Source organism: Seriola dumerili, unplaced genomic scaffold (assembly GCF_002260705.1).
Source record: "Seriola dumerili isolate Sdu_G_001 unplaced genomic scaffold, Sdu_1.0 BDQW01000111.1, whole genome shotgun sequence".
Lineage (NCBI taxonomy): Eukaryota > Metazoa > Chordata > Actinopteri > Carangiformes > Carangidae > Seriola > Seriola dumerili.
Genome location: NW_019174366.1, coordinates 1,531,785 through 1,553,648, shown reverse-complemented (window position 1 = coordinate 1,553,648; position 21,864 = coordinate 1,531,785). Strand labels below are relative to the sequence as shown.

General features: G+C 41.4%; 1 protein-coding gene across 14 annotated transcripts in view; it reads right to left on the bottom strand.

The window, feature by feature from the left end:
* Window positions 1-7,603: 7,603 nt before the first annotated feature.
* ablim2 (actin binding LIM protein family member 2) overlaps window positions 7,604-21,864 on the bottom strand; it is a 92,900-nt gene continuing 78,639 nt past the window's right edge. For all 14 annotated transcript variants that reach the window (XM_022747769.1, XM_022747768.1, XM_022747772.1 and 11 more), the window contains 7 exons: window positions 19,096-19,133; window positions 18,792-18,900; window positions 18,626-18,684; window positions 16,387-16,447; window positions 14,211-14,218; window positions 14,010-14,090; window positions 7,604-8,528 (listed from right to left, as the gene is read on the bottom strand). In XM_022747769.1, the coding sequence (XP_022603490.1) occupies window positions 8,415-8,528; window positions 14,010-14,090; window positions 14,211-14,218; window positions 16,387-16,447; window positions 18,626-18,684; window positions 18,792-18,900; window positions 19,096-19,133 (470 nt within the window). In that variant the 3' untranslated portion in view covers window positions 7,604-8,414. The remainder of the gene's footprint in view (window positions 8,529-14,009; window positions 14,091-14,210; window positions 14,219-16,386; window positions 16,448-18,625; window positions 18,685-18,791; window positions 18,901-19,095; window positions 19,134-21,864) is intronic.

Genomic DNA, 21,864 nt, shown 5'->3' with positions numbered 1-21,864 from the left:
AATTGGATTTGTCCCACATCATTGAGCTGCTGGAGTGCCCTCCTCCATCCACAGTCTGCTGCATGAAATTGGGAATGGAGGGTGTCGCCAGATCAGCTGATGAATCAAACGTGTGGCAACCCTTAACAGGAGGTCTTAACACCTCAAAATGAAGATATCCCGAATTATTAAACTGATCAACACATTTATTTACCAGGAAATAATGTATTTGAAATCAGTGTGAGCATATGGTTGAATTTTTAAATGAACTCTTTTCATTAAATAAATCATCCGTCTGTTAAACAGCCGCGCCTTTGCCCTTATGGTCTAAATAAAGACCTTGAGAGCTCTTGTCTGGAGGACACAGCAAGGGGAGCTGACAGAGATTCTGACTCCCAGCTGCTCTCCCCTCTCCTCCTCCTCCTCCTCCTCCTTCTCCCTCCCCCAGCGGGGCTGCTGATGCTGGGCGCAGCCTGCAGCCTCCAGCCCGGGGCATCAGCACAGTCTCAGTCGGCCAATTAATCACACTCCTCTCACCCTCCTCCTCCTCCTCCTCCTCCTCCTGTCCTCTCCTCCTCCACCACATGGTCCTTTGTACCCCCTCCAGTCCCTTTCACAACACTGACGCTTCTGTATTTTGAACTGACTTGTCCAGAATCCCTGTATCCCTCAATACATTAGAACATGACAATGAGAACAAAATACGACTAAAGACAATGAGTTCACTTAAAAGTCACAGACAAGTACCACAAAGACACTACACGGCCTTTCATAATGTTGTAGGGTCATTATTGTGACTAATACAATTTCTGAAGTGCGCAAAGTTGACAATAAACCAGTGTAATTATTATCATGTATGTCCACAAAAGAATCTGATGTCAGTACCTAATTGGTAAAATTTCAATTTGGAGATGAAAGGAGAAGCAGCGTAAATTCCTCCTCATGGCAGAGTCCAGTGAAGGACGCGCAGAGCTAACAGCTACACACACACACACACACACACACACTGAGCCAGTCGAAGCAGCACAGCTCTTACCTTTGTCGTTCTTCTCCTGCTCCATGTTCTAAAGAAATACTCTTCTCCGGCCGGTTGACAATAGAGGCAGGGCGGAGGCGCCTGTCACACCCCCAGCGGTGACGGACAGCAGCGATGGCCAATCGTAGGCCACGTCACGGGAGGGGAGGCGGGTGCTGTGTTTACACCTTGACACCTTGCTCAAGGAGAGCGGAGAAACCGTGGTGTTGTTTAGCTTCTGTTCTCCCATACTGTCCAGAGAGACAAGTCCATCTGACTTTTAATCCACTTTAGGAATGAGTGTAATCCACAACAATCAGCTGTTGCTCATACTTCTAAAAAATTATGTTTCCCTGCTGCTGCTAATTTTAAATACATTTAGACATGATGCACCGTTGACTTTTTTAAAATTAATATAATAGAGAAATATTTTTTGATGAACATATTTAATGGTATATTATAAAGTATATTATTATTATTATATTATTATATTATAAGTAATTTGATTCATTTCAGTCATTCCATGAGTGCTGATATAGAGTACAACTGCACTGGGACTTTTAACTCCACCGATCACTCTACTTCAGAGGTGTTTATTAACCGTTAATTAGCGTTTCATTAACAGATTGTAATAAACTTTGCAAAGATGAAATATTTCCAGAAATAACGTTAATGATGTCTAGTGGTCCGAAGAGAAAGAAGGGAAGAAGCCTGGATACTTCAGCGCACACCTCCAGATGACAACAATTCATAATCTGTTGTTGCTTATTTAACTAACATGGTGCTCATAGAACTGTTGTATAAAAGCAACATCACACTGGAGGTGGTGATGTTGTACTGAATATCAGACCGGCTGTGATTCGGTCATAGGTATGAGGCCGCATCACTCCCTCTCAGTTGATGTTGCTTAAGTAAAATGATTAAACTGCAGATTCCTAGATTTCCCATAATGCAACTCAGTAGCATCTTTTGGATTAGACTCTCCCTGCTGTGTAAGTGCTAACTCCACAACCCCAGTTTGTGACACAAGCTTTGCGTTCTGAATTTTCTGTCTCAAGCCCAGATAACCTTCATGACATCTGGTATCATTCTTTCATGTCCTCATTGTCTAATGAATGCAATAAAATGAAATTATAAGATAGTTAATTAGGGTTGCAGCCGACCCCTGGAGCTACGGACACAGCACATCCAGGCTGGATTTAATTAGACAAAACATTCAATATTAATGTTTTTGCTCTTATCAAAGGATTAGAGAGGAGGATATGACAAAACACAAACACACTGAGATAATGAGAGATCACGATGAAAATACCACAACAGATGTATTGTCATGGAGAAGGGAATTTTTTGGCAGATGTGTGTGTTCTTAATTCATTTTCTGATCATTATTTTAGTAATAATCAAATAAGGGAGTTCATGGCAGCCATTTGTAACAATGCAGCACACGAGAGTCAGCACTGAATTGAATTTAACATTTATTACAAGATGAACATCAGATATTTCTTTGCAAAACAAAGCCAACATGGAAACAAGTCAGACAAAGAAATCCAGCTGAATCAAACAACATCTGGTTTCATTATGAGACACACTGAGATTTGTTCCTAATTATTGATAATGAATGCCAAGTAATCAGATAAATCATAAATCCAAAGAAGAAAACAAAACTTTATTTCAAGGTTATGTGATGTGGGCATGTGTCATCCCTCTACATTGAGATATATATTTAGTTCGGCACACAGGTCTATATGTAGTTCAGGGCTATAGTCAGAATGGAAGAGCTTTACTCTGTCCTTAGCAGCAAGGGATAAAACGCAAAACAAAACACAACAATGGGCATAAATGTTGTTTATGAGCAGCATTACGTTACTTTCTCAATGTGAATCTGACAGCACAGGCTGTGAGCAGCGGGTTTCTTCAGCGTTGCTCTCTCTGTGTCAGAGGCCTGTTTGCTTAAAGAGATGAAAGCTCTCTCTGACCGTATAATCCAGCCTGGTTGGGTGTAACTGCACTTCCTGCTCTCAGGTACTGCAGCATCACTTGTCTCATTCACACCGCAGTGGTCGATTTGAAGTTAGCACTCACATCAACACACAGACTGATTGGGTGACAGCTTTGTGCCCAAGTGCCCACATCCGATGAAGCAAACGAGATGAAGATGCATCAACGAATCAGACGAGTGGAGCTGAGCCTGAGGATGGCCCCCGCTGACTCCGCCCTCTGTCTACTATTAGGAAGCCATTGAGAGAGACAGCAGTGGGCAGAATGTTATTTGCTGAATCTAGTGGGAACTGTAAAATCATATCTGTGACTGAATGAGTTTCCTCTATTTATTGACTCGGCATTCCCAAAACCAGTCTTTACATACAGGATAAAACCCAGTGCTCGTTTCAGCAGCAGTGTGAACATGATGCTCTCACCAGTCTAACTNCTTTTTTAAAATTAATATAATAGAGAAATATTTTTTGATGAACATATTTAATGGTATATTATAAAGTATATTATTATTATTATATTATTATATTATAAGTAATTTGATTCATTTCAGTCATTCCATGAGTGCTGATATAGAGTACAACTGCACTGGGACTTTTAACTCCACCGATCACTCTACTTCAGAGGTGTTTATTAACCGTTAATTAGCGTTTCATTAACAGATTGTAATAAACTTTGCAAAGATGAAATATTTCCAGAAATAACGTTAATGATGTCTAGTGGTCCGAAGAGAAAGAAGGGAAGAAGCCTGGATACTTCAGCGCACACCTCCAGATGACAACAATTCATAATCTGTTGTTGCTTATTTAACTAACATGGTGCTCATAGAACTGTTGTATAAAAGCAACATCACACTGGAGGTGGTGATGTTGTACTGAATATCAGACCGGCTGTGATTCGGTCATAGGTATGAGGCCGCATCACTCCCTCTCAGTTGATATTGCTTAAGTAAAATGATTAAACTGCAGATTCCTAGATTTCCCATAATGCAACTCAGTAGCATCTTTTGGATTAGACTCTCCCTGCTGTGTAAGTGCTAACTCCACAACCCCAGTTTGTGACACAAGCTTTGCGTTCTGAATTTTCTGTCTCAAGCCCAGATAACCTTCATGACATCTGGTATCATTCTTTCATGTCCTCATTGTCTAATGAATGCAATAAAATGAAATTATAAGATAGTTAATTAGGGTTGCAGCCGACCCCTGGAGCTACGGACACAGCACATCCAGGCTGGATTTAATTAGACAAAACATTCAATATTAATGTTTTTGCTCTTATCAAAGGATTAGAGAGGAGGATATGACAAAACACAAACACACTGAGATAATGAGAGATCACGATGAAAATACCACAACAGATGTATTGTCATGGAGAAGGGATTTTTTTGGCAGATGTGTGTGTTCTTAATTCATTTTCTGATCATTATTTTAGTAATAATCAAATAAGGGAGTTCATGGCAGCCATTTGTAACAATGCAGCACACGAGAGTCAGCACTGAATTGAATTTAACATTTATTACAAGATGAACATCAGATATTTCTTTGCAAAACAAAGCCAACATGGAAACAAGTCAGACAAAGAAATCCAGCTGAATCAAACAACATCTGGTTTCATTATGAGACACACTGAGATTTGTTCCTAATTATTGATAATGAATGCCAAGTAATCAGATAAATCATAAATCCAAAGAAGAAAACAAAACTTTATTTCAAGGTTATGTGATGTGGGCATGTGTCATCCCTCTACATTGAGATATATATTTAGTTCGGCACACAGGTCTATATGTAGTTCAGGCCTATAGTCAGAATGGAAGAGCGTTACTCTGTCCTTAGCAGCAAGGGATAAAACACAAAACAAAACACAACAATGGGCATAAATGTTGTTTATGAGCAGCATTACGTTACTTTCTCAATGTGAATCTGACAGCACAGGCTGTGAGCAGCGGGTTTCTTCAGCGTTGCTCTCTCTGTGTCAGAGGCCTGTTTGCTTAAAGAGATGAAAGCTCTCTCTGACCGTATAATCCAGCCTGGTTGGGTGTAACTGCACTTCCTGCTCTCAGGTACTGCAGCATCACTTGTCTCATTCACACCGCAGTGGTCGATTTGAAGTTAGCACTCACATCAACACACAGACTGATTGGGTGACAGCTTTGTGCCCAAGTGCCCACATCCGATGAAGCAAACGAGATGAAGATGCATCAACGAATCAGACGAGTGGAGCTGAGCCTGAGGATGGCCCCCGCTGACTCCGCCCTCTGTCTACTATTAGGAAGCCATTGAGAGAGACAGCAGTGGGCAGAATGTTATTTGCTGAATCTAGTGGGAACTGTAAAATCATATCTGTGACTGAATGGGTTTCCTCTATTTATTGACTCAGCATTCCCAAAACCAGTCTTTACAAACCCAGTGTTCGTTTCAGCAGCAGTGTGAACATGATGCTCTCACCAGTCTAACTGTAAACAACCCTGTCTCCTAAAAATGACCTTTATATAATACTAAACATTTAATTCAATATTATAGTATTTGAATACAGGACTTTTGCTTGTGATGGAGTATTTTGATATTATTGTCCTGGTTGTTTTACTGAAGTAAAAGATGCGAGTGCTTCTCCCACCGCCGGCTGTCAGGGCTGATAGAGGGTGTATGGTGCAGGATTTTAGGTGATGTTTAGATTACAACAATACTTGAGTTCAAGTTTGGGAAAGATCCTAGTTTTGGTTAAATATTGAAAAAGTAAAGATGTTCTGTGCCACTGTTGATTTTTTCACTGTTTAAGCTAGACGATGACATTTCCCTGACATCAACCAAGTACTTTGAGGTGCTCAAACCACAACCAGAATTCCTGCCTCGCTGTCGGTCATATGCAACCACTCTAGCTGCAAGAAAAACGGTCACAGTCTCTTTTCTGTTCCTGAGTCATGGCAATGAATAATGGCCAGAAAAGTGTTTTTAGATTTTGTATTTATGACACACAGTGAAGCTGACCTTTGACCCTCACTTCATCATTTTTTCCTGTTAAACATCAGTGTGACATTCTGTCATAATTACAGTTCAAATTCTTGGGTTACTGTCAAAAACATGTCCTAAACATACACAGTGACCTTGACCTTTGAACCTTTGATCAGGTCATCTTTGAGTCCAAATATAATAATATATGCCAAATATGAAGAAATTCCCTCAATGCTGAGTTATTGCTTTCACAAGGCCCAAAATGTGTTGGTGAGGTCACAATGACCTTGACCTTTGACCTCTGACCACCAAATTGTAGCTCAGTATCAGTGTGTGTAGTGCAGTGTAGTATCAGTTCATCCTTGAGTCCCAGTAAATGTTTGTACCAAGTTTTAAGAACCTCCCTCGAGGCGTTACAGAGATGAACCACTGCCACTGGCTGAATGCAGCTTCATGTTTCTACAGCTCTGTTCGTTTGACCCTCAGTGATGGAAAGAAACTCTTTCAGCCCGAGTCGGGCGATGATCATCTTTCATCACTAGAACAATGTGACAAAGAGGAAGTTAGAAAGTGTCCCTGAAAGACTCCAGATATTTCTATACTACACACTTTGCTTGAAGGTACCGTCACCTCATAAGACTTTCACTTTCATTTGACAAACTCAAGCACTCCAATCCGTATTGACTGAGTTTTGGATAAAGCACTTTAATAGCACATGAATGTTAGAAAGATGACATGATGCTTTATGACAACAGTTAGTGTGTTACGTACAGGAGCAAATATTTTATTTGACACTCAGATTAAACTTAAAATTTGATATGTCTCTGTCCAAAAGCTTTCTTCTTGGTGATGCTATATACTCGACACTACACCCTTGAGATTTCAAAATAAAATCCCATCCTTAATATTGCAATTAAATAAATACCTAACACAAGCTAATGTAAGCAGCTAACCCAGGCATTTTCATTTGACATACTTTAACCAAAAAAAGAATCAATCACTCAAAACACATTGATGATAATGTTTTCATACATTTCTAATCTGAGGTCAGTGGACAAACCCCATTCTCCCATCCTCATGCATGCCTGAAGAGTTATACACCATGGATTGTATACAGACAGATATATCTGGCATATGTCCAGTATATGTTTATATACATTTTACAGTATGTTAGTTGACAAGTTGATCAATTTACTGTCCAGAAAATCAAGCAAAACTGGTAGACTTTAGCTTATATGTGTAGCTTGTACTGCACACAACAATGCTTTCAAACAACAAACATATAAGGAGTTAGACCACTATCTGAGAAGATATAACACAGTTATATTATTGAGATTTAAATCAAGCAAGACCTCACTTGTTTGGCTTAAGTGCTGCTGCAGGTCTCTGAAGCTTAAAGTCAACGTGGCCTTATTCTTGTAACAAAATCATGATTTCTCTCAGCTGTGTTTCATGATTGGTGAAATGATCCTTTCCAGAAGTCAAAAATAGCTTATAAAAATAATTTCTTTTGTCGTTGTTGTTTTTTTTTTTGTTTTTTTTTAATGCGAGTGCATGTCACTCTGGCATTCCTGCATATGTGATACCTTTGCATACCCCGAAACTGTACTGTACGTTTTCTCTTCCACCCCCCACCCCCCCCCCCCCCCCCCCCCCCCACCCCGTTCTGGCCCTCATCCAGCCCTGGCTCTCCCTGTCTGTGCTGATTTACGAGAGGCTTGTGTAAGATATGTGACTGCATTCAAAAGTATCAGGTCACATTTATCAAAACTACCTGGCCGGTCTTTCGCAACTTCTCTGACTGAACATGAAGGGAAATGGAAAACAAAAGCGTTTGATAAGGTGCTTTTTGACCGGTTCTGAGGGGAGAGATCAGAGAAGATGAAGTTGTTTCTTATCCCTGTCTTTTGCCTTGACATGCTTGAACAGTGAAGTGCGTACAAGTCTGCAGTCTCTTCACGTTTGTAAAGCAATGGTAAAAATGAACCGGCTTGACAATGTAACAGTCGGTGCAGGGAGAACAACTTCAAATGATGCGGAGACAGTGAGAGAGAAAAGGCAGAGCAGCAAACAGATGAAATGAATAAAAGAAACTCGCTGCGGATGAAAAATGTGTTATATTTGCCAGGGTGTATGAAGGCGTTGGGATGGGTGTCAGAAAACCACATGGAAGGCGAGGAGCATCAACACAGGCCATGCAAACGCAGCTCCTCATCCTCTTATGTAAGGTTGTCAGTCAAACATTTGGACCACATAGCATACAAAAAGCTCTAGACGCTGCCTCAAGGTGAGAATGTTCCTGCACGGAGCGCCTCTCCGTGGCATCGCAGGCAGATGGCATGGCGTTGTACAGGTGGAAAGTAGGGGGTATCATGGCGGTGCATATATAGAGATTTCAAATGGGTTGGTTTTTCTTTTCTGCTTTCTTCCAGACAGGATGGTCGGTTGTTGAGATGTTACTTGGCGCTTTTCTTGTCTGTCTAAAAAAGGTGTGCCCTCTTCTTCATGTCATTCCTCTTCCAGAGGGCCAGGCGATCGAACTGCTCCAGGGTCATCCCGAAAACCATCTGGAAGTCCTCAGGAGATAGGTGTCTCTGGAGAAACACAGCAGACAGAAACATGGTTACATGGTCCTCCCTGTTGAATTTTCACTGGTCACTAATGAACCACATGTTCCACTGAGTCAGAAAAATGTGGTTCTTTCACTCAATGAATGAGAACTTTGACCTGAACCACTGAGATGATTTCTGTCTCCAGGCCAGCTTAGCTTATCTCCTCCAGCAGCTTCATTATCTCGGACTGGACTCGCATATAAGACATTCATCCAATCCTAAGATCATATTTGTGTTCACCACATAAGCAGGCATTACATTGCCTTCTATATTGAGGTTTAACACACCAAATTCAGTTTTGTGCCTCAGTAGTTCGTCCAAACTGAGCTGCTATCCAACAGTCAGCTTTGGCTGTCGCTGCAAACGCTCACCAACTCCTCTGTAAACGTCAGAAATATATCATGGAACAAAAACATGCATGGTATTGATTTAGACTCAGAACAAAACCATACGCTGCTCTATTGTAAAACTTTGGCTGCTCTGTGCTCAGCTGTTGTGCCTCTTTGTGATGATAGTGAGAGTATATTAGAGGCAGGCGGCTGCTGTGTGATAGCCAATCACCTAGTGTCCAATCACCTGCCAACAGAGGGAGGAATGTGAAGCATCCAGATGCCTCCCATTTCTCACCTTCCCTCTGACAGGATAATAACACGATGGAAAAGGACAGATAATACACTCTCTATTCAATATTAAAGTTAAGTAAAGTTAATTAAAGTTATTATAACTAATATTTGATCGTTTTCATTGGAAGGTGCAACTTTCTAACTCATTACTTCAGAGAGTAGAGGGTCGGAGGGTAGATCAGCTCTCAGTCTGCTTGTGATTGTGAGGCCGTCTTTCAAAGATGTCACACTTTTGGACACACTCCAGTCAGTCACATCACAAAGGGTATTTTCTGTTTGTCGTCAATAGTAAAATACCTGCTGTGACATCACTGACTGGCGAATGGCCAACATGCCAGAGTTTGGATGCAAAGCCTGGACTTGAACAGTAGCACTTTAATGCCTTATTTCAATTGTTTTGTGTGGATTTAGCCTTCGACGCATCTGTACTGTGAGTAAAACTAGCTCATCACCATTTTCCAACATAACACATGACCACTGAACATGCATATTTTACAACTAGTGGCCACCTTCCACTACATTTACATCTACTCATCTGTCAGAGGCTTTTATCCAAACCAACTTACAAGTGAGGGACATCACTAAAGCTTCAGCACAGTGGGGAACCTTGGTGTAAGTATTAAGTACAGCATCTATTTAATAAGTGCAAGGAGATTGTATAAGGAAGTGCATCAAAAGTGCATAATAAGAGCTAGTTAGACATGTTAGGGTTTTAGGAAAGAAGGTGCTCTCTGAAGAGATTCTTGAAGATAGAGAGGGAGGCTCCTGCTCTGATAGACTTTGGTAGCTTGTTCCACCATCAGGGAACCACAGACCAGAACAGTCTGGACTGAGACTCTTGGGTGAAGGGATGGTGATGGGTAGCCAGTGTAGGTTGATTTGTAGTGGAGTGACATGTGCCCTTTTGGGCTGATTGAAGACCAGACCGGTGGCTGAATTCTGGACCATCTACAAGGGTTTCACTGTGAGATAACTGTGGCCTGGACCAAGAGTACTGAGTCAGGTAAGGTCTGATTTTTCTGAAGACAACAAACAATTGGTTGTCACTAAAAATATTCTCAGATACTAGGCTTTAATTACATATTATACATTGTAATAACAAAAAAATTTTTTTGTCCATGCTCCTAAAGTAAAGAGCACTGACATGTGTCAGACCCATAAAATCATAACCATAACCCTAAACACTGTCTAACTCCTGCAGTCATGAGTACTGCAAGTAAATACTGGCTTTCTGGTTGCCGTGTGTGTAACCTTTTTCTGTTTATAGGACTAGAATTATGCTAAACATCTGTAATCTTTTGGTATGAAAATAGTCGGAAATGAATGATTCCAGTCTTTATGCTATGCTAGGCTAACCGTGTTCTGACTCCAGCTCTGTACTTAACACGCATGACATGAGATTGGCATCAATCTTCTCATTCTCACTCTCTCTCAGAAAACAAGGACGCAAACAAGCATGTTTCAAAAAAAATGTTGAACTTTCCTTTAAGTTGTGTTGCTGCAATGTGCACAAAAAGCTTGCTGGCTGATACTTTTGTGCATCTCCTCACACACTAACAATCCCAGGTCAGAACTATGACACATGGCTGTTACCTCATGGGAAAGTGTTTCTGTCTCAGCTCTGGGTTAAAGTTTCAGGGTTTAGCTGCTGATTAGTTCAGGTAAACCAGAAGCACTTTGGGGTCAAGGATCAGGAACCTCGGTGGGCATTGAGTGGATGGAATATTTTTCTCTGACACACACACACACTTTCACGCTAATGACAGTAAGTCTCCAGTCTAGCGTTCCCAACCACAGAGGGGCATCTTGAGTCAGTAACACATTAATATTCTGGCAGTCTGACTCTTCGTGGGACAATATTCCCATAACCCCAAAGCTCACAGGGAGTTGCTCTGTTCAGGTTACTGAAGGTTTAAATATTTTCAAGGGGGTGTTTCTGGAAATGAAACCTCTTCTGAGGGAGAGAGGACAACTGAAGTTTTTAAATGAGTTTCTTTTGTGACTACATTTTCAGTTTTCAACTGCACAAAGTTAATGAAAGTTCTGAATCTGTAAAACGGTAGTGTAAGAATAACAGCTGCAGGAAATCAGTTATTACAGGACATTAAGTCCAATTATGCTCCATTTTTTATTTCAAGACATGCTTGTGGGTTAAACTTGCCGTGAACCAGTACAAGAGCAAGCAACACTACCGCCAATTATACTCACATTTCTCAATAACTTGAACATATTTTACTTTTCATAGCTTCAACGTAAAGGGTTTCCTTGCAGCAAAGTAAACCATGTGGCCAAAGGTATGTAGACACCCGAAAATTACAGCTGTATGTGACTGCTGAACACTTCATTCCAAAACCATGGACATTAATCTGTTGCTTTAACAGCCTCCACTCCTCTGGGTCCAGGCTTTCCACCAGATCTTTGGACCTGGCTTCAGGGATTTTCTCCCATTAAGCCACAGGAGCATTAGAGAGGTCGGCACTCACTGACTTCTAGCCAGACCTTATCATCCAAAGGTGTTGGACGTGGTTGAGGTCAGGGCCCTGTGCAGGCCAGTCAGGTTCTTCCACACCAGCAGTGGAAACTGTTTCTTTATTGGAACTGGCTTTGGAGAACTGTCATGTTGAAACAGGAACAGGAACACAAACTCATGAAAAGATTGGAATATCATTTTATGCTGCATCTCTCCCTTCACAGGAACTAAAGGCTTCAGTCTGCTTTCAACACAGTAGGTCTTACGACCTTCATTTTGTAAAAGCGCCACAGCACACGCAACACATAGCCGCACAAATGAACAACACAAAATAGATAACAAACAAGTAGAGCTTAGCCAGACTGAGTTTGAGTTGGAGCTGAGTTGAGCCCTCACACCATTTAAGCTTTATGAGCAGCAGTGAGTGTTTGGCTGAACCCTTCCCTGCCCCCGAGTTCACCTCTCAGGTGTCCTCTTGATGGAGGTTCCTGGGGCCATCTGTAGCCTGATGTTAAAACTGCAGCAACTCTACCCTGGAAGAGCTGCTTCTTTCTGCTACACCGTCTTTGCATATTGAACTGGCGAAAAATCGAATCTATGTTTTTGTTCTTAGTCAGTATTCTCCAAAAAACATGCTGGAATTGAAAGGCAGAAATAACAGAGCACTATGTGGGTCCTTTCTTGATTCTAAGGCAGGTCTCAGTGCTGATTTAAATATTATGAAAGCATCAAAGCGCTCAGTCCACAGAGAAACGCACACGGCTCATATTCAGAAACTGAGCCTTGAAATGAGCCGTCATGACTTCTGTTACTTTGTGATGTCACAGCTATACAGTCACTGCCCTAAGCTGTCAGCATCATGGCCCACCTGGACCCACTGTCCAGGAGGATTTGGTTTTGAGTGTTTATTTTAAATATTCTATATTTCTATTGGATTTATAGTAAGGACTCTTATCAGTGTGTTCTTTTGGACTCTCCAACAATCTTTCTTCTTTTTAACACTATTCTTCGACCGATTACTTTTATCTCGCTGTTTCCCATTTTATCAGTTGTGTAGTTTTATGAGTAATACTGAAAACCAGCTATTATTGTGGCTGTGTGTGGACAAGCTTACTCACAGTCAGATATTCCTTCCATGCACCTTAATGTCACAGCAGTCTGCAGTCCCAATCAATCCCATTCAAACTCCACACGGTCTGGCAGTGATGGAAGTGTAGACTGCTCAGCCTACTCCTGGTAATGCACTCGCCACAATCCACTCTTTCTGTCCCCACGGCCCTGACGGTCTCAGATTCTCCCCTGACTGGGCTCAATGCACACTGGCACTGTAGCCGTCAGCCTGGAGGGTCTACCAGCTGAGGAAAGTCAGCTGGAGGCAGGGTCAGCAGGCGCCACCACTCCTGCATTAGAGCTGGATGCTGCAACACCAGCCGCCGTCACCCCAACGCTAAAAGATGATCTAGGAGTTTGCACCGGACCCAGGCCCAAGGCTCCAGCCGGAGCATTTTAGTCTGAATTTGACCGTGACTTTGACTCATTTCAGTGCTGACGGACCATTTACAAGCTACAGCAGTAGGCTACAGTCCGTAACCTGGAGCTGGTCAGTGAGCCAATCAGAAGAGAGGCTCAGAGCCTCCTCTCTTCTGATTGGCTCACCGACCAGCTCCAGAGAGAAGCCTGAGAGAGGAGATGTAAAACTACACTGAGATGGTTTTTGGTTCTTAAAACCACAAATATATCTTCTAATGGATCAACACTTAAAATAAAACACAGGAGAAGAGGAAACTATGGGATCTTCAATAATTCATAAATTTCAGTAGCACTGAATTTTTCCTGTCTTTTTGTACAGTACCATCAGTATGGACTGCACAATGACCAAACTGGATCACAGAAATGCAAATAGTATTACAAACTTCTGGACAGTTTCTCTTATATAGCATTCTTCGTTTATGTTTATCATTAAAAAAGAAATTGACGTTTGGTCTACTTTAACACCTTAAAACTAGCTGGATAAAGTGGGTGTGATTGTCAGATTGTCAAAACATCACAAAAACTGCTGGACACAGCTGGTTAGGGGATCCGACAAAAACAGATCAAGACCAGTAGACCATATGAAACACACTCCTGTCCACATACTTTTGGCCATACAGTGTATGTATTTGAAAAATGCAGTGAACTTGCAATAATTTATCCACCTTTACAAAAACTGGAGATGGCACTTCTTCAAGCTGTGGTTGTTGGCTTTATCCTAAATGGCTTACTGCGTAAGTTTGACTTTTATAGGCCACAATTTCACTTCCTCTCAGGCTTTTTAATGACCTGTGGATAGAAGAGGGGAAATGACAGAGCAGGGAGAAGATTAGAGCTCACCTCCAGTCTGGTGCGATCTACATCTCTGGGAAGCTTCACTTTCACTCTATGTGTCACTGCCAGCATTTCATAAGGGTAGACCTGGCACACACAAAGTAAGCATTGTGGGAGAGTTATTGGGGAATACATTTATAATCCAATGTCCGAACCAAGCTGCCAAGAATATTAAAGTATATTTGTAAAGTATTAAAAAACTCTTACCTTGTACTCTGAGAGGGGAAAAAGAGAGAGAGAGAGAGAATGAATCTGGTGGAACAATGAGTTAAAACTACTATAACAGAGCCAGACCCTGGACCCACATCTTCTCAATAATACTGAGTTTCAAAGGCGTCAAAAACAATATAAACGGTTGCTCTGCACACACACACACACACACACACACACACACACACACACACACACACACACACACACACACACACACACACACACACACACACACACACACACGTTGTTATGAGGTTGGCATCCGGCCAACTCACTCTTTGCTTAAGACACAGCCAAGACTGTACAAACACACACTTGTAAACAAACAGCAATAATTCTGCAGCTGGAAAAATGGCATCACCTCTCCACACTGTTACTTCCAGTCACTGTTCTGGAGCCAGAGCTGCAGGGCTCTGCATGCTTGGGCAACGATTATAAACTGACCTTTGATCTGATGGATCAGAGGAAAGATGATACGGGCCTTGTCCCATTTAGTAGGGTCTGATTTTAACTGAGGCTATTGTCTGAGGAAGAGGTCCTTTGAGTGGAGTCTGTGGCTCTTCGCAACAATAGAGTTGTAAAGTGAGAGGAGGTATCTTTTGGAGTCCAGGGTCCCAGATAGTGTGAGGTGACTGACATTTAAGCGTAACCGAAGCTTGGTTGGACAGAAAACTATCCTGCTTGAAACATCAGAGCGAAAGATAAGCAACTGTGATAAAAAAAAAAAATCGATCTTTTGATTTAAAAGGCAAATTAAAAATACTTAGTATATGGGAACTAAGCTGGATAAGTTAACTTTAACTCCTATTTATTATTTTGGTAAGAAATGTCCAATCACTTTTAGATGTTTTATTACAGAAAGTGTTTGAAACCCATGGGCAAAATAGTCATTGTGTTACTTATAGGTTTGTCTTTAAAACGATAGATACCGCAGCCACCGCACTTGGCAGAAGGACCAGCAGGAACCCCCCCAAGAACCCTCAAAACGTGGGGTGGACGGACTTCACTTTGAGAACCACTGTTGTTGAGGACTAAGAATTGAACCGTGGGGGACTCTAGTGATTGTCAATGGCAACAACTTAGCCTCTGCCTTCAAAATAAAATCTGAACCATCTGAGGACTGGATAGATGATCCCCCCCAATCTCCCAATCTGTCAACAATTATTTATAATCAGAGATACAAAGGGCTGAAATACAGCACTGATGTTTTCCCAGAATTAGTTTTCAGATGAATGTCATTCAACATTTATATCTGTGCCCTGACATGGTCTGAAGTCATACAGACATCTGTCTGTCTTTAACAAAGACTTTCTTCAAATGAAGGTAGATTAGAGAATTTAATGTGATTAACATTGAAGATGTTATTAAAAAACTTTGAGATGGTCTTTAGTGGGAAAAATGCTTCCAGAAGTAGTTCCACCAACTCTACAACTCTCTTTTAAAGGCATTCACACTTGGACTGTATCTAATTGTTTTCAGAATTGATTAATTTTCTTGTTTTACACCAAACAATTTTATTAATGTAATGTCATAAAATTCATTTTCATTTCAATTCAATTCATTTCAGCTCTAGTTCCCATCTACAGTATAAATAAATAAATAATAATAATGATAAAGGAAGTGCATCTCTGTTCATATATCTTACACATTATTCCCTCATTTTACGGCACAGAAAGTAACAACAACTTGGAAACTGGAATGAAGTCATTGTATTTAACACATTACTGCAGTCCTTTGCAGTCAGTGACTGTCTGAAGTGAACCACAGACATCAGCAGATGATCTGCCATTCGTCAGCAGCCAACATCAATTCCTGTTGGTATTAGGGCCTTTGAACATCAGTCTGGTCTTCAGCAGCGAACCACATGATCAGCTGGATTAAGGTTAGGTGACTGGCATTCGAGTGTTTGCCCATAGAACCTCCTAGGTCATGCCATGTGTGTATGATTAAGATCAATGAATTAACTAATGAAAAATGAAACACAACCTGAAACCTGAAACACACTCAGAGCTTACAGTGAGAACTTTAACCTCAGACCCCACCAAGTGCTGGAGTAGATCTAAAACAATAAGTCGATGCACCTTCAGTGCCACATTGAAAAAAAAGTTGCAAACCAACAACAGAGTAAAAAAGAGGTGATAAACAGCTCGAAGTTCATTTTCCCTCTCACCTCTCATTCCTCCCCAGCTCTGGGAGTCTGGGTCCACTTCATCCTCCACCATCTCTGCAGCCTGCAGGAACACACACACATAAACAGACACACAGTTAGACCATCTTTCAGATGTCCTACTTCATGTTGCCAGGAACATTTCTGGACTTTATCAAAGCTAAGGTTGATCTAAAAGCCTTTAAGTCACTGCTTTTGCTCTTGATTTGCTCACATTCTTTCATGGTGACCAATAGGAAGCGAGTGTGATTCCTCTGACACTGAGATTACATCACTTAGTTTGGAGAGACTAAAAGGCAACTGAGGAGTGAAGGACGCACATCATGATGTCACAAAATGTTTGTTGTTGGTCCACTAATAGAGCTAATCTGGTTTGAGGGTGACTGTTCAAAACACCAAAGTCGAGTTATTGATTTGTATTTTTAGTCTTCAAGTCCAACTAAAATCACGATCGCTCCTTTTCCAAGAGTGTGTGGGCTGTTGCTAAATTTGACTGACAGATGTTCTGGCACGGGCATGGAGACGCAACATTAAAGACTCGGACTGTAACTGTAGCTAAGAAGCTATGGGCAGACAAGTTGAAGAGTGAAGACACACAATTCAGTATCTGAACTGACTCATCTTTACCTTTAAAGGTATGTTTTTAAACTACTGTGCTACAGCTGACTAGCTAATTACCTACCTGGCCTGCAAGCTAACATTAGCTTAGCCCATTTCCCATAATGGATGTTTGTGAGTTCAACAAGCCAAAGTGCGACACAAGATGCGTTGACGCTTGTATAAGAGGGAGACACTAACTAGAAAAGTAATGTGCACGCTGTTCAAAGCTTTTCCTTTAGTGCCATCAGTTTTATTCATTTCAGTTCAACTTTCAATAGAGTTTGAGCAGAATACCATTCCGTGTATGAGCATGTGCTTACACAGAAGGGTAACAGTATAATGTCAGCATAGCCACACATGTATTCTTCTTCCAACACTAAATCCACCACGTCAACAACACTGAGCAGTAATATCAGCGAGTGAAAGTGGTTAAGGATACTTTGGGCCATGAATCTGTTGCAGCTCCTGAGCTCCTATTTCCTTCTCCATCCTGTTTTGTCTGCTTGTCCTCTAAACATCAACTATCACAGAAGGAGAGAAGCAATGTCCCAATGCGGGATGATAGACTAAATATCCCCATTGGCCTCGTGATGAACCAGGCCCTGTGTGTGTGGGCATTCCTGACTGACCTCTGTGTAATGATACCAAAACTGTGAGAGAAAGGCTCCAGGAAATTGATTTTTAAAACAGACAGAATTTATTTATTTTTTGTAGGTTTTTTTTCATTCTCTTTATGCCTTTATTATAGTGACAGTCAGAGAGAGACAGGACAGCTGGGGAGAGAGAGAGAGAGAGAGTGGGGATGACCTGCAGCAAAGGGCCACAGGTTGGCTTTGAACTTGTGCCGCTGTGGTTAGGACTAAGCCTTAATGCTACGTGCTCTACCAGGTGAACCCAAACAGACAGAGCGTTTTAAATGGTCTTAAATGCTACTCTGAACTTTCCAGTGTTGTTTAGCAGAGAGTGGGAGGTTCTGCGGCGGTGGTGATTTGTGTGTGTTAATTTGATAAAACTTTCATGTAAAACACATGAAGATGTATTGACTACTATAAGCAGCACCCCCCAGTGGCCTCAAAGGCAACAGCTGCCAGATCCTCCCAACACCTCAGAAAACTCTCTCATTAATGAAGCTGTTCCTGGTTCGTAGTATTTTGTGCAACTAATCAACTACAGAGGAGACAATCTGCTTCCTGTTTACATCGGCTCACACACGGCCAGTGTACATGATTGCTCAGGTATGTGTTTTCAGGTGTGTTAGTCTGGATGGAGATCGCTGTTGGCTAGTTTAAAGCTGTTTTTAAAGTTGCTGCATTCTGAGATCTGAGATCTCATGACTTATGAGAACAGTGTTCAACCGGTGAAACACACTGTGGCTTTTATTGTTAAGCTGTCATTGGAAATGTGTAAGTGTATTTAAAAATGTGTCTACAAAACAAGACATGGTCATTTTGAGCATGTCTTTGCCTGTGGATCAGTTTTAGATATTGCATGGACTAATGGTTGCAGTGTGTCCTTTCCAGTGGTGACTAGAGGAAGCACAGGTACAATGACACTGGTATTTTTGGCTGATCTAAGTTACAGGACGTACCATGAACTGTTTAATGTAAGTCCTTATTTCCTACCACATCATGTTTTATCTCACCTTGTAGATGCCATTCCTTCCATATCCGGGTAAAGATGCAGACTTATTGTAGGGGAAATCTGCAGAGAAGAAAAGCATCTCTTTTCATACTTGAATTACTGTTCAAGATCCATTTGATTTTATTCATATCACTCACATTGGGCTGAGCTTGTGATTAGCTACTCACTTGGCTGGGAGGTGTCAGTGGGCAGACTACAGGTGGACTTGCGAGGGTCCAGGTCTTCTGGACCCATATGTCCTTCAATCTCACTCTTCAAGATCATCCAACTGGTCCTCTACAGAGAGAGGGAGAGAGGAAGATACAGAGAGAGACAGAGACAGAAAGATGGAAAGAAGTGATGGATGATGGCAAAGTATGAGTTATTGAATTAGTAAATGGATGTACAGTGTTTGTAAAGTTTAAGAAAATGACTTGAAAAGAGACAGATATGGTCAGACAGATAAAGACATGCACATACACACAGACCCACCTTACTATCCTCCCCATCCTGCCAGGAGGTTCTAGAAGCTGCAAAACAGTCACATGTTACAGGATGTCACAGTTAACGCGCTGGATCATCTGCCTCTCAGCTCCACTGTACTGTAACGCTACTGTAAATCGCTCCTGCACCGTGACATCATCAGTTGCAGACGGCATCTACAGGGAGCTCCACATGCACTGTGTGAATGTGCAATAAAACAGGGTGGATAGCAACCACTAACATTTGCATCAACATTGTTTTGAAAGGGTTACACTACACACTGGTGTATGCACTGTTCATCAGAGCCGATACTATGACGTTTGGATATTTAAGGTTCCATGAGGATGATAACAAATAATTTGAACCTCTGGCCATTCTGCTAAACAAACACTTTTTCCTGGACACTTCATTGTAAAAATGAATGTCCAGAAGTCCTTATGGTTTTCCGTTTCTGTTTTTTTACTCTACTTCCAAAAATTAAAAAATATATAAAAAACTAGAGTGCTATGACTGACTGAGAGCATCCATGTTCCACACAGGATGATTTTGGGCCTGTTTCTTCAGCAGCTCCATCAGTGTAAAAGTTTGATTTCCACTACTGGTAAGACTCCTACAACAGCAAAATTCTCAGTATGTTGTTGGTTCCAAATGAAGTTGTGGGGTGTAACCAGCATAGCAGGAGCTAGCAGGAGCTAGCAGCTGATGGTAAACTTTTAAACCCTGTTATCTTATGTCTTGTAGCTCTTCATAACTATGAAGCCCAGCAGGTGTTAAGGGGAAAAAAAATTGTGCACACATAATAATGCAATTAATAAACCTTCCTGTGGAATCAATAAATCGTGCATACGCGCTTTTTCAAGCTCTTGAGTTAGTGATCGCAGTAAGGAATCTCAAAGATGGATCTAATGATACCTGTCCAAAATTAAAACAAGGCTGCATTAAATCTAAGAGCCTGCACTGAACAATACATTTAAACTTACTTAACAGAACTGAAGTTGCAGGTTGCAGCTACTCTGGTCAGTTTAGCAAGGAACACCCAGCATGTTTCAGTATTCAGGTGCCTACAATCGCTAACTTTATTTCTTCTTATTAATGTTGTCGGATTATAGCAGGCTAGCTATCAGTTATCTGCACATATGCCACTGCGTAGCCTAATAAACCTAGCCTGTTAAATAAACTGTTTTCAGGTTGTCAGGCCAAGGAGATATTTATATAAAACCGAGCCCCTTGGATTTAATGCAGTTTTGTTCTAAATTTTGGACCTGCACCTGTACAGTATATACTGTAAACGTGATGTGTTAGCTTGTTAAACAAAACTGTGTTGCCTTTGACATACCTTCAACATACTGTATGTTAATATGTCAGCTATTACTTAGTGTTGTGTTATGTGCGTATTAATTAACTAGAGACAATGTTGTGATGGGATCACACCAGCTGCAACACCTGTCAACAGGTTGACGTATCGACCAATGACTACCCAGTAGTTATTATTATCACATGAGTACTTAACTACTACATTATTACATGACCACTCAGAACTGATGGGTTGGACCACACCCATCTTCAAACTTTGCCTTCATTTTGATGTCACGTACACACCGGTAAAGTTTAGTGACTGTATCTTTGATAACTGCGACGCTGTCACGGTGACAAAGTCTGTCCACAGACATAAACACCTGCTACAGTCCTCTACACCAGCTCGCGTAGTTCCTGCTAGAGAAGCTGTCTCAAGGATCACATTTTGCCATGATGACACAGACACACACACACACACACACACACACACACACACACACTGGACAGTATGAACTAGTCATTTGTGCACAGATTACTGACTGTGTGACATTGGTAAACACATATGATCACTTAACATACTGCATGCTAAAGCCTTAGCATGTACACTAGACAGAGGTATCCAAATAACTTAAGATAACAGATAACATGAGCAATGGGCCAAATTCCTATAAAGTAATGTAAAGCCTATTCAAAGTCACTTTACACAGCTCCAAGGTGAAACTGTGCAGGAGAGATCTTTACTTCAGAGGAGGGAGCCTCACTCTGTAGGACTATGCCATGCAGCTGATGTATTTCACATATTTGATCAAGATGGATATTTCCTTGTGTAAAAGAGGAGAGAACAGGTTCCTTGGACTCCTGTGTCAGTGTGCTTTAAGTGACCCGGTCCTGTGCACACAGTGAAAACTGTACACCATCATTTAGACACACAAACAATAGTAAGGGGAGGGACACATAGATTGGTACGACACTAATGCCACCATACAAAGTGATTCATGTGCTGAGCTACTCACAGTGTACAAACAGTCACGGCATCACCACTAAAACCAACACATGAGCTGGTGAGATGTGTGCAGACATGCATGAAACAGGGTGAGCAAATTAACACCTAAGGGCCCCCCCTCCCAATCAGCTCCAGTCCCAAAGGAGCTGGATTATCAATGAGCCGCTGTGTTGCGACGCCAAATTAGACACTGACATTTGGGGCAATGTGTTTTTAATATTGTTTCTATAACGATTTCACCTCCAGACCCTGATCAAAGAGCATTTTTCCACTAGTTCATTCGAAGTATCTACCACTGCTGCCGCACTGTCCTCTAGAGGTTGATCATTTTAAACATGTTAAATGTCTGACAACAACCAGATCAGTGATGTCACATGACCTCTGCTCCCAGACATGCAGCATGTTTGAATGTTCCAGCTTGTAGGGAGCAGTGCAACAGTGCTGTTGGCTTTATGTAATGATGGAGAGTCATTTTAACC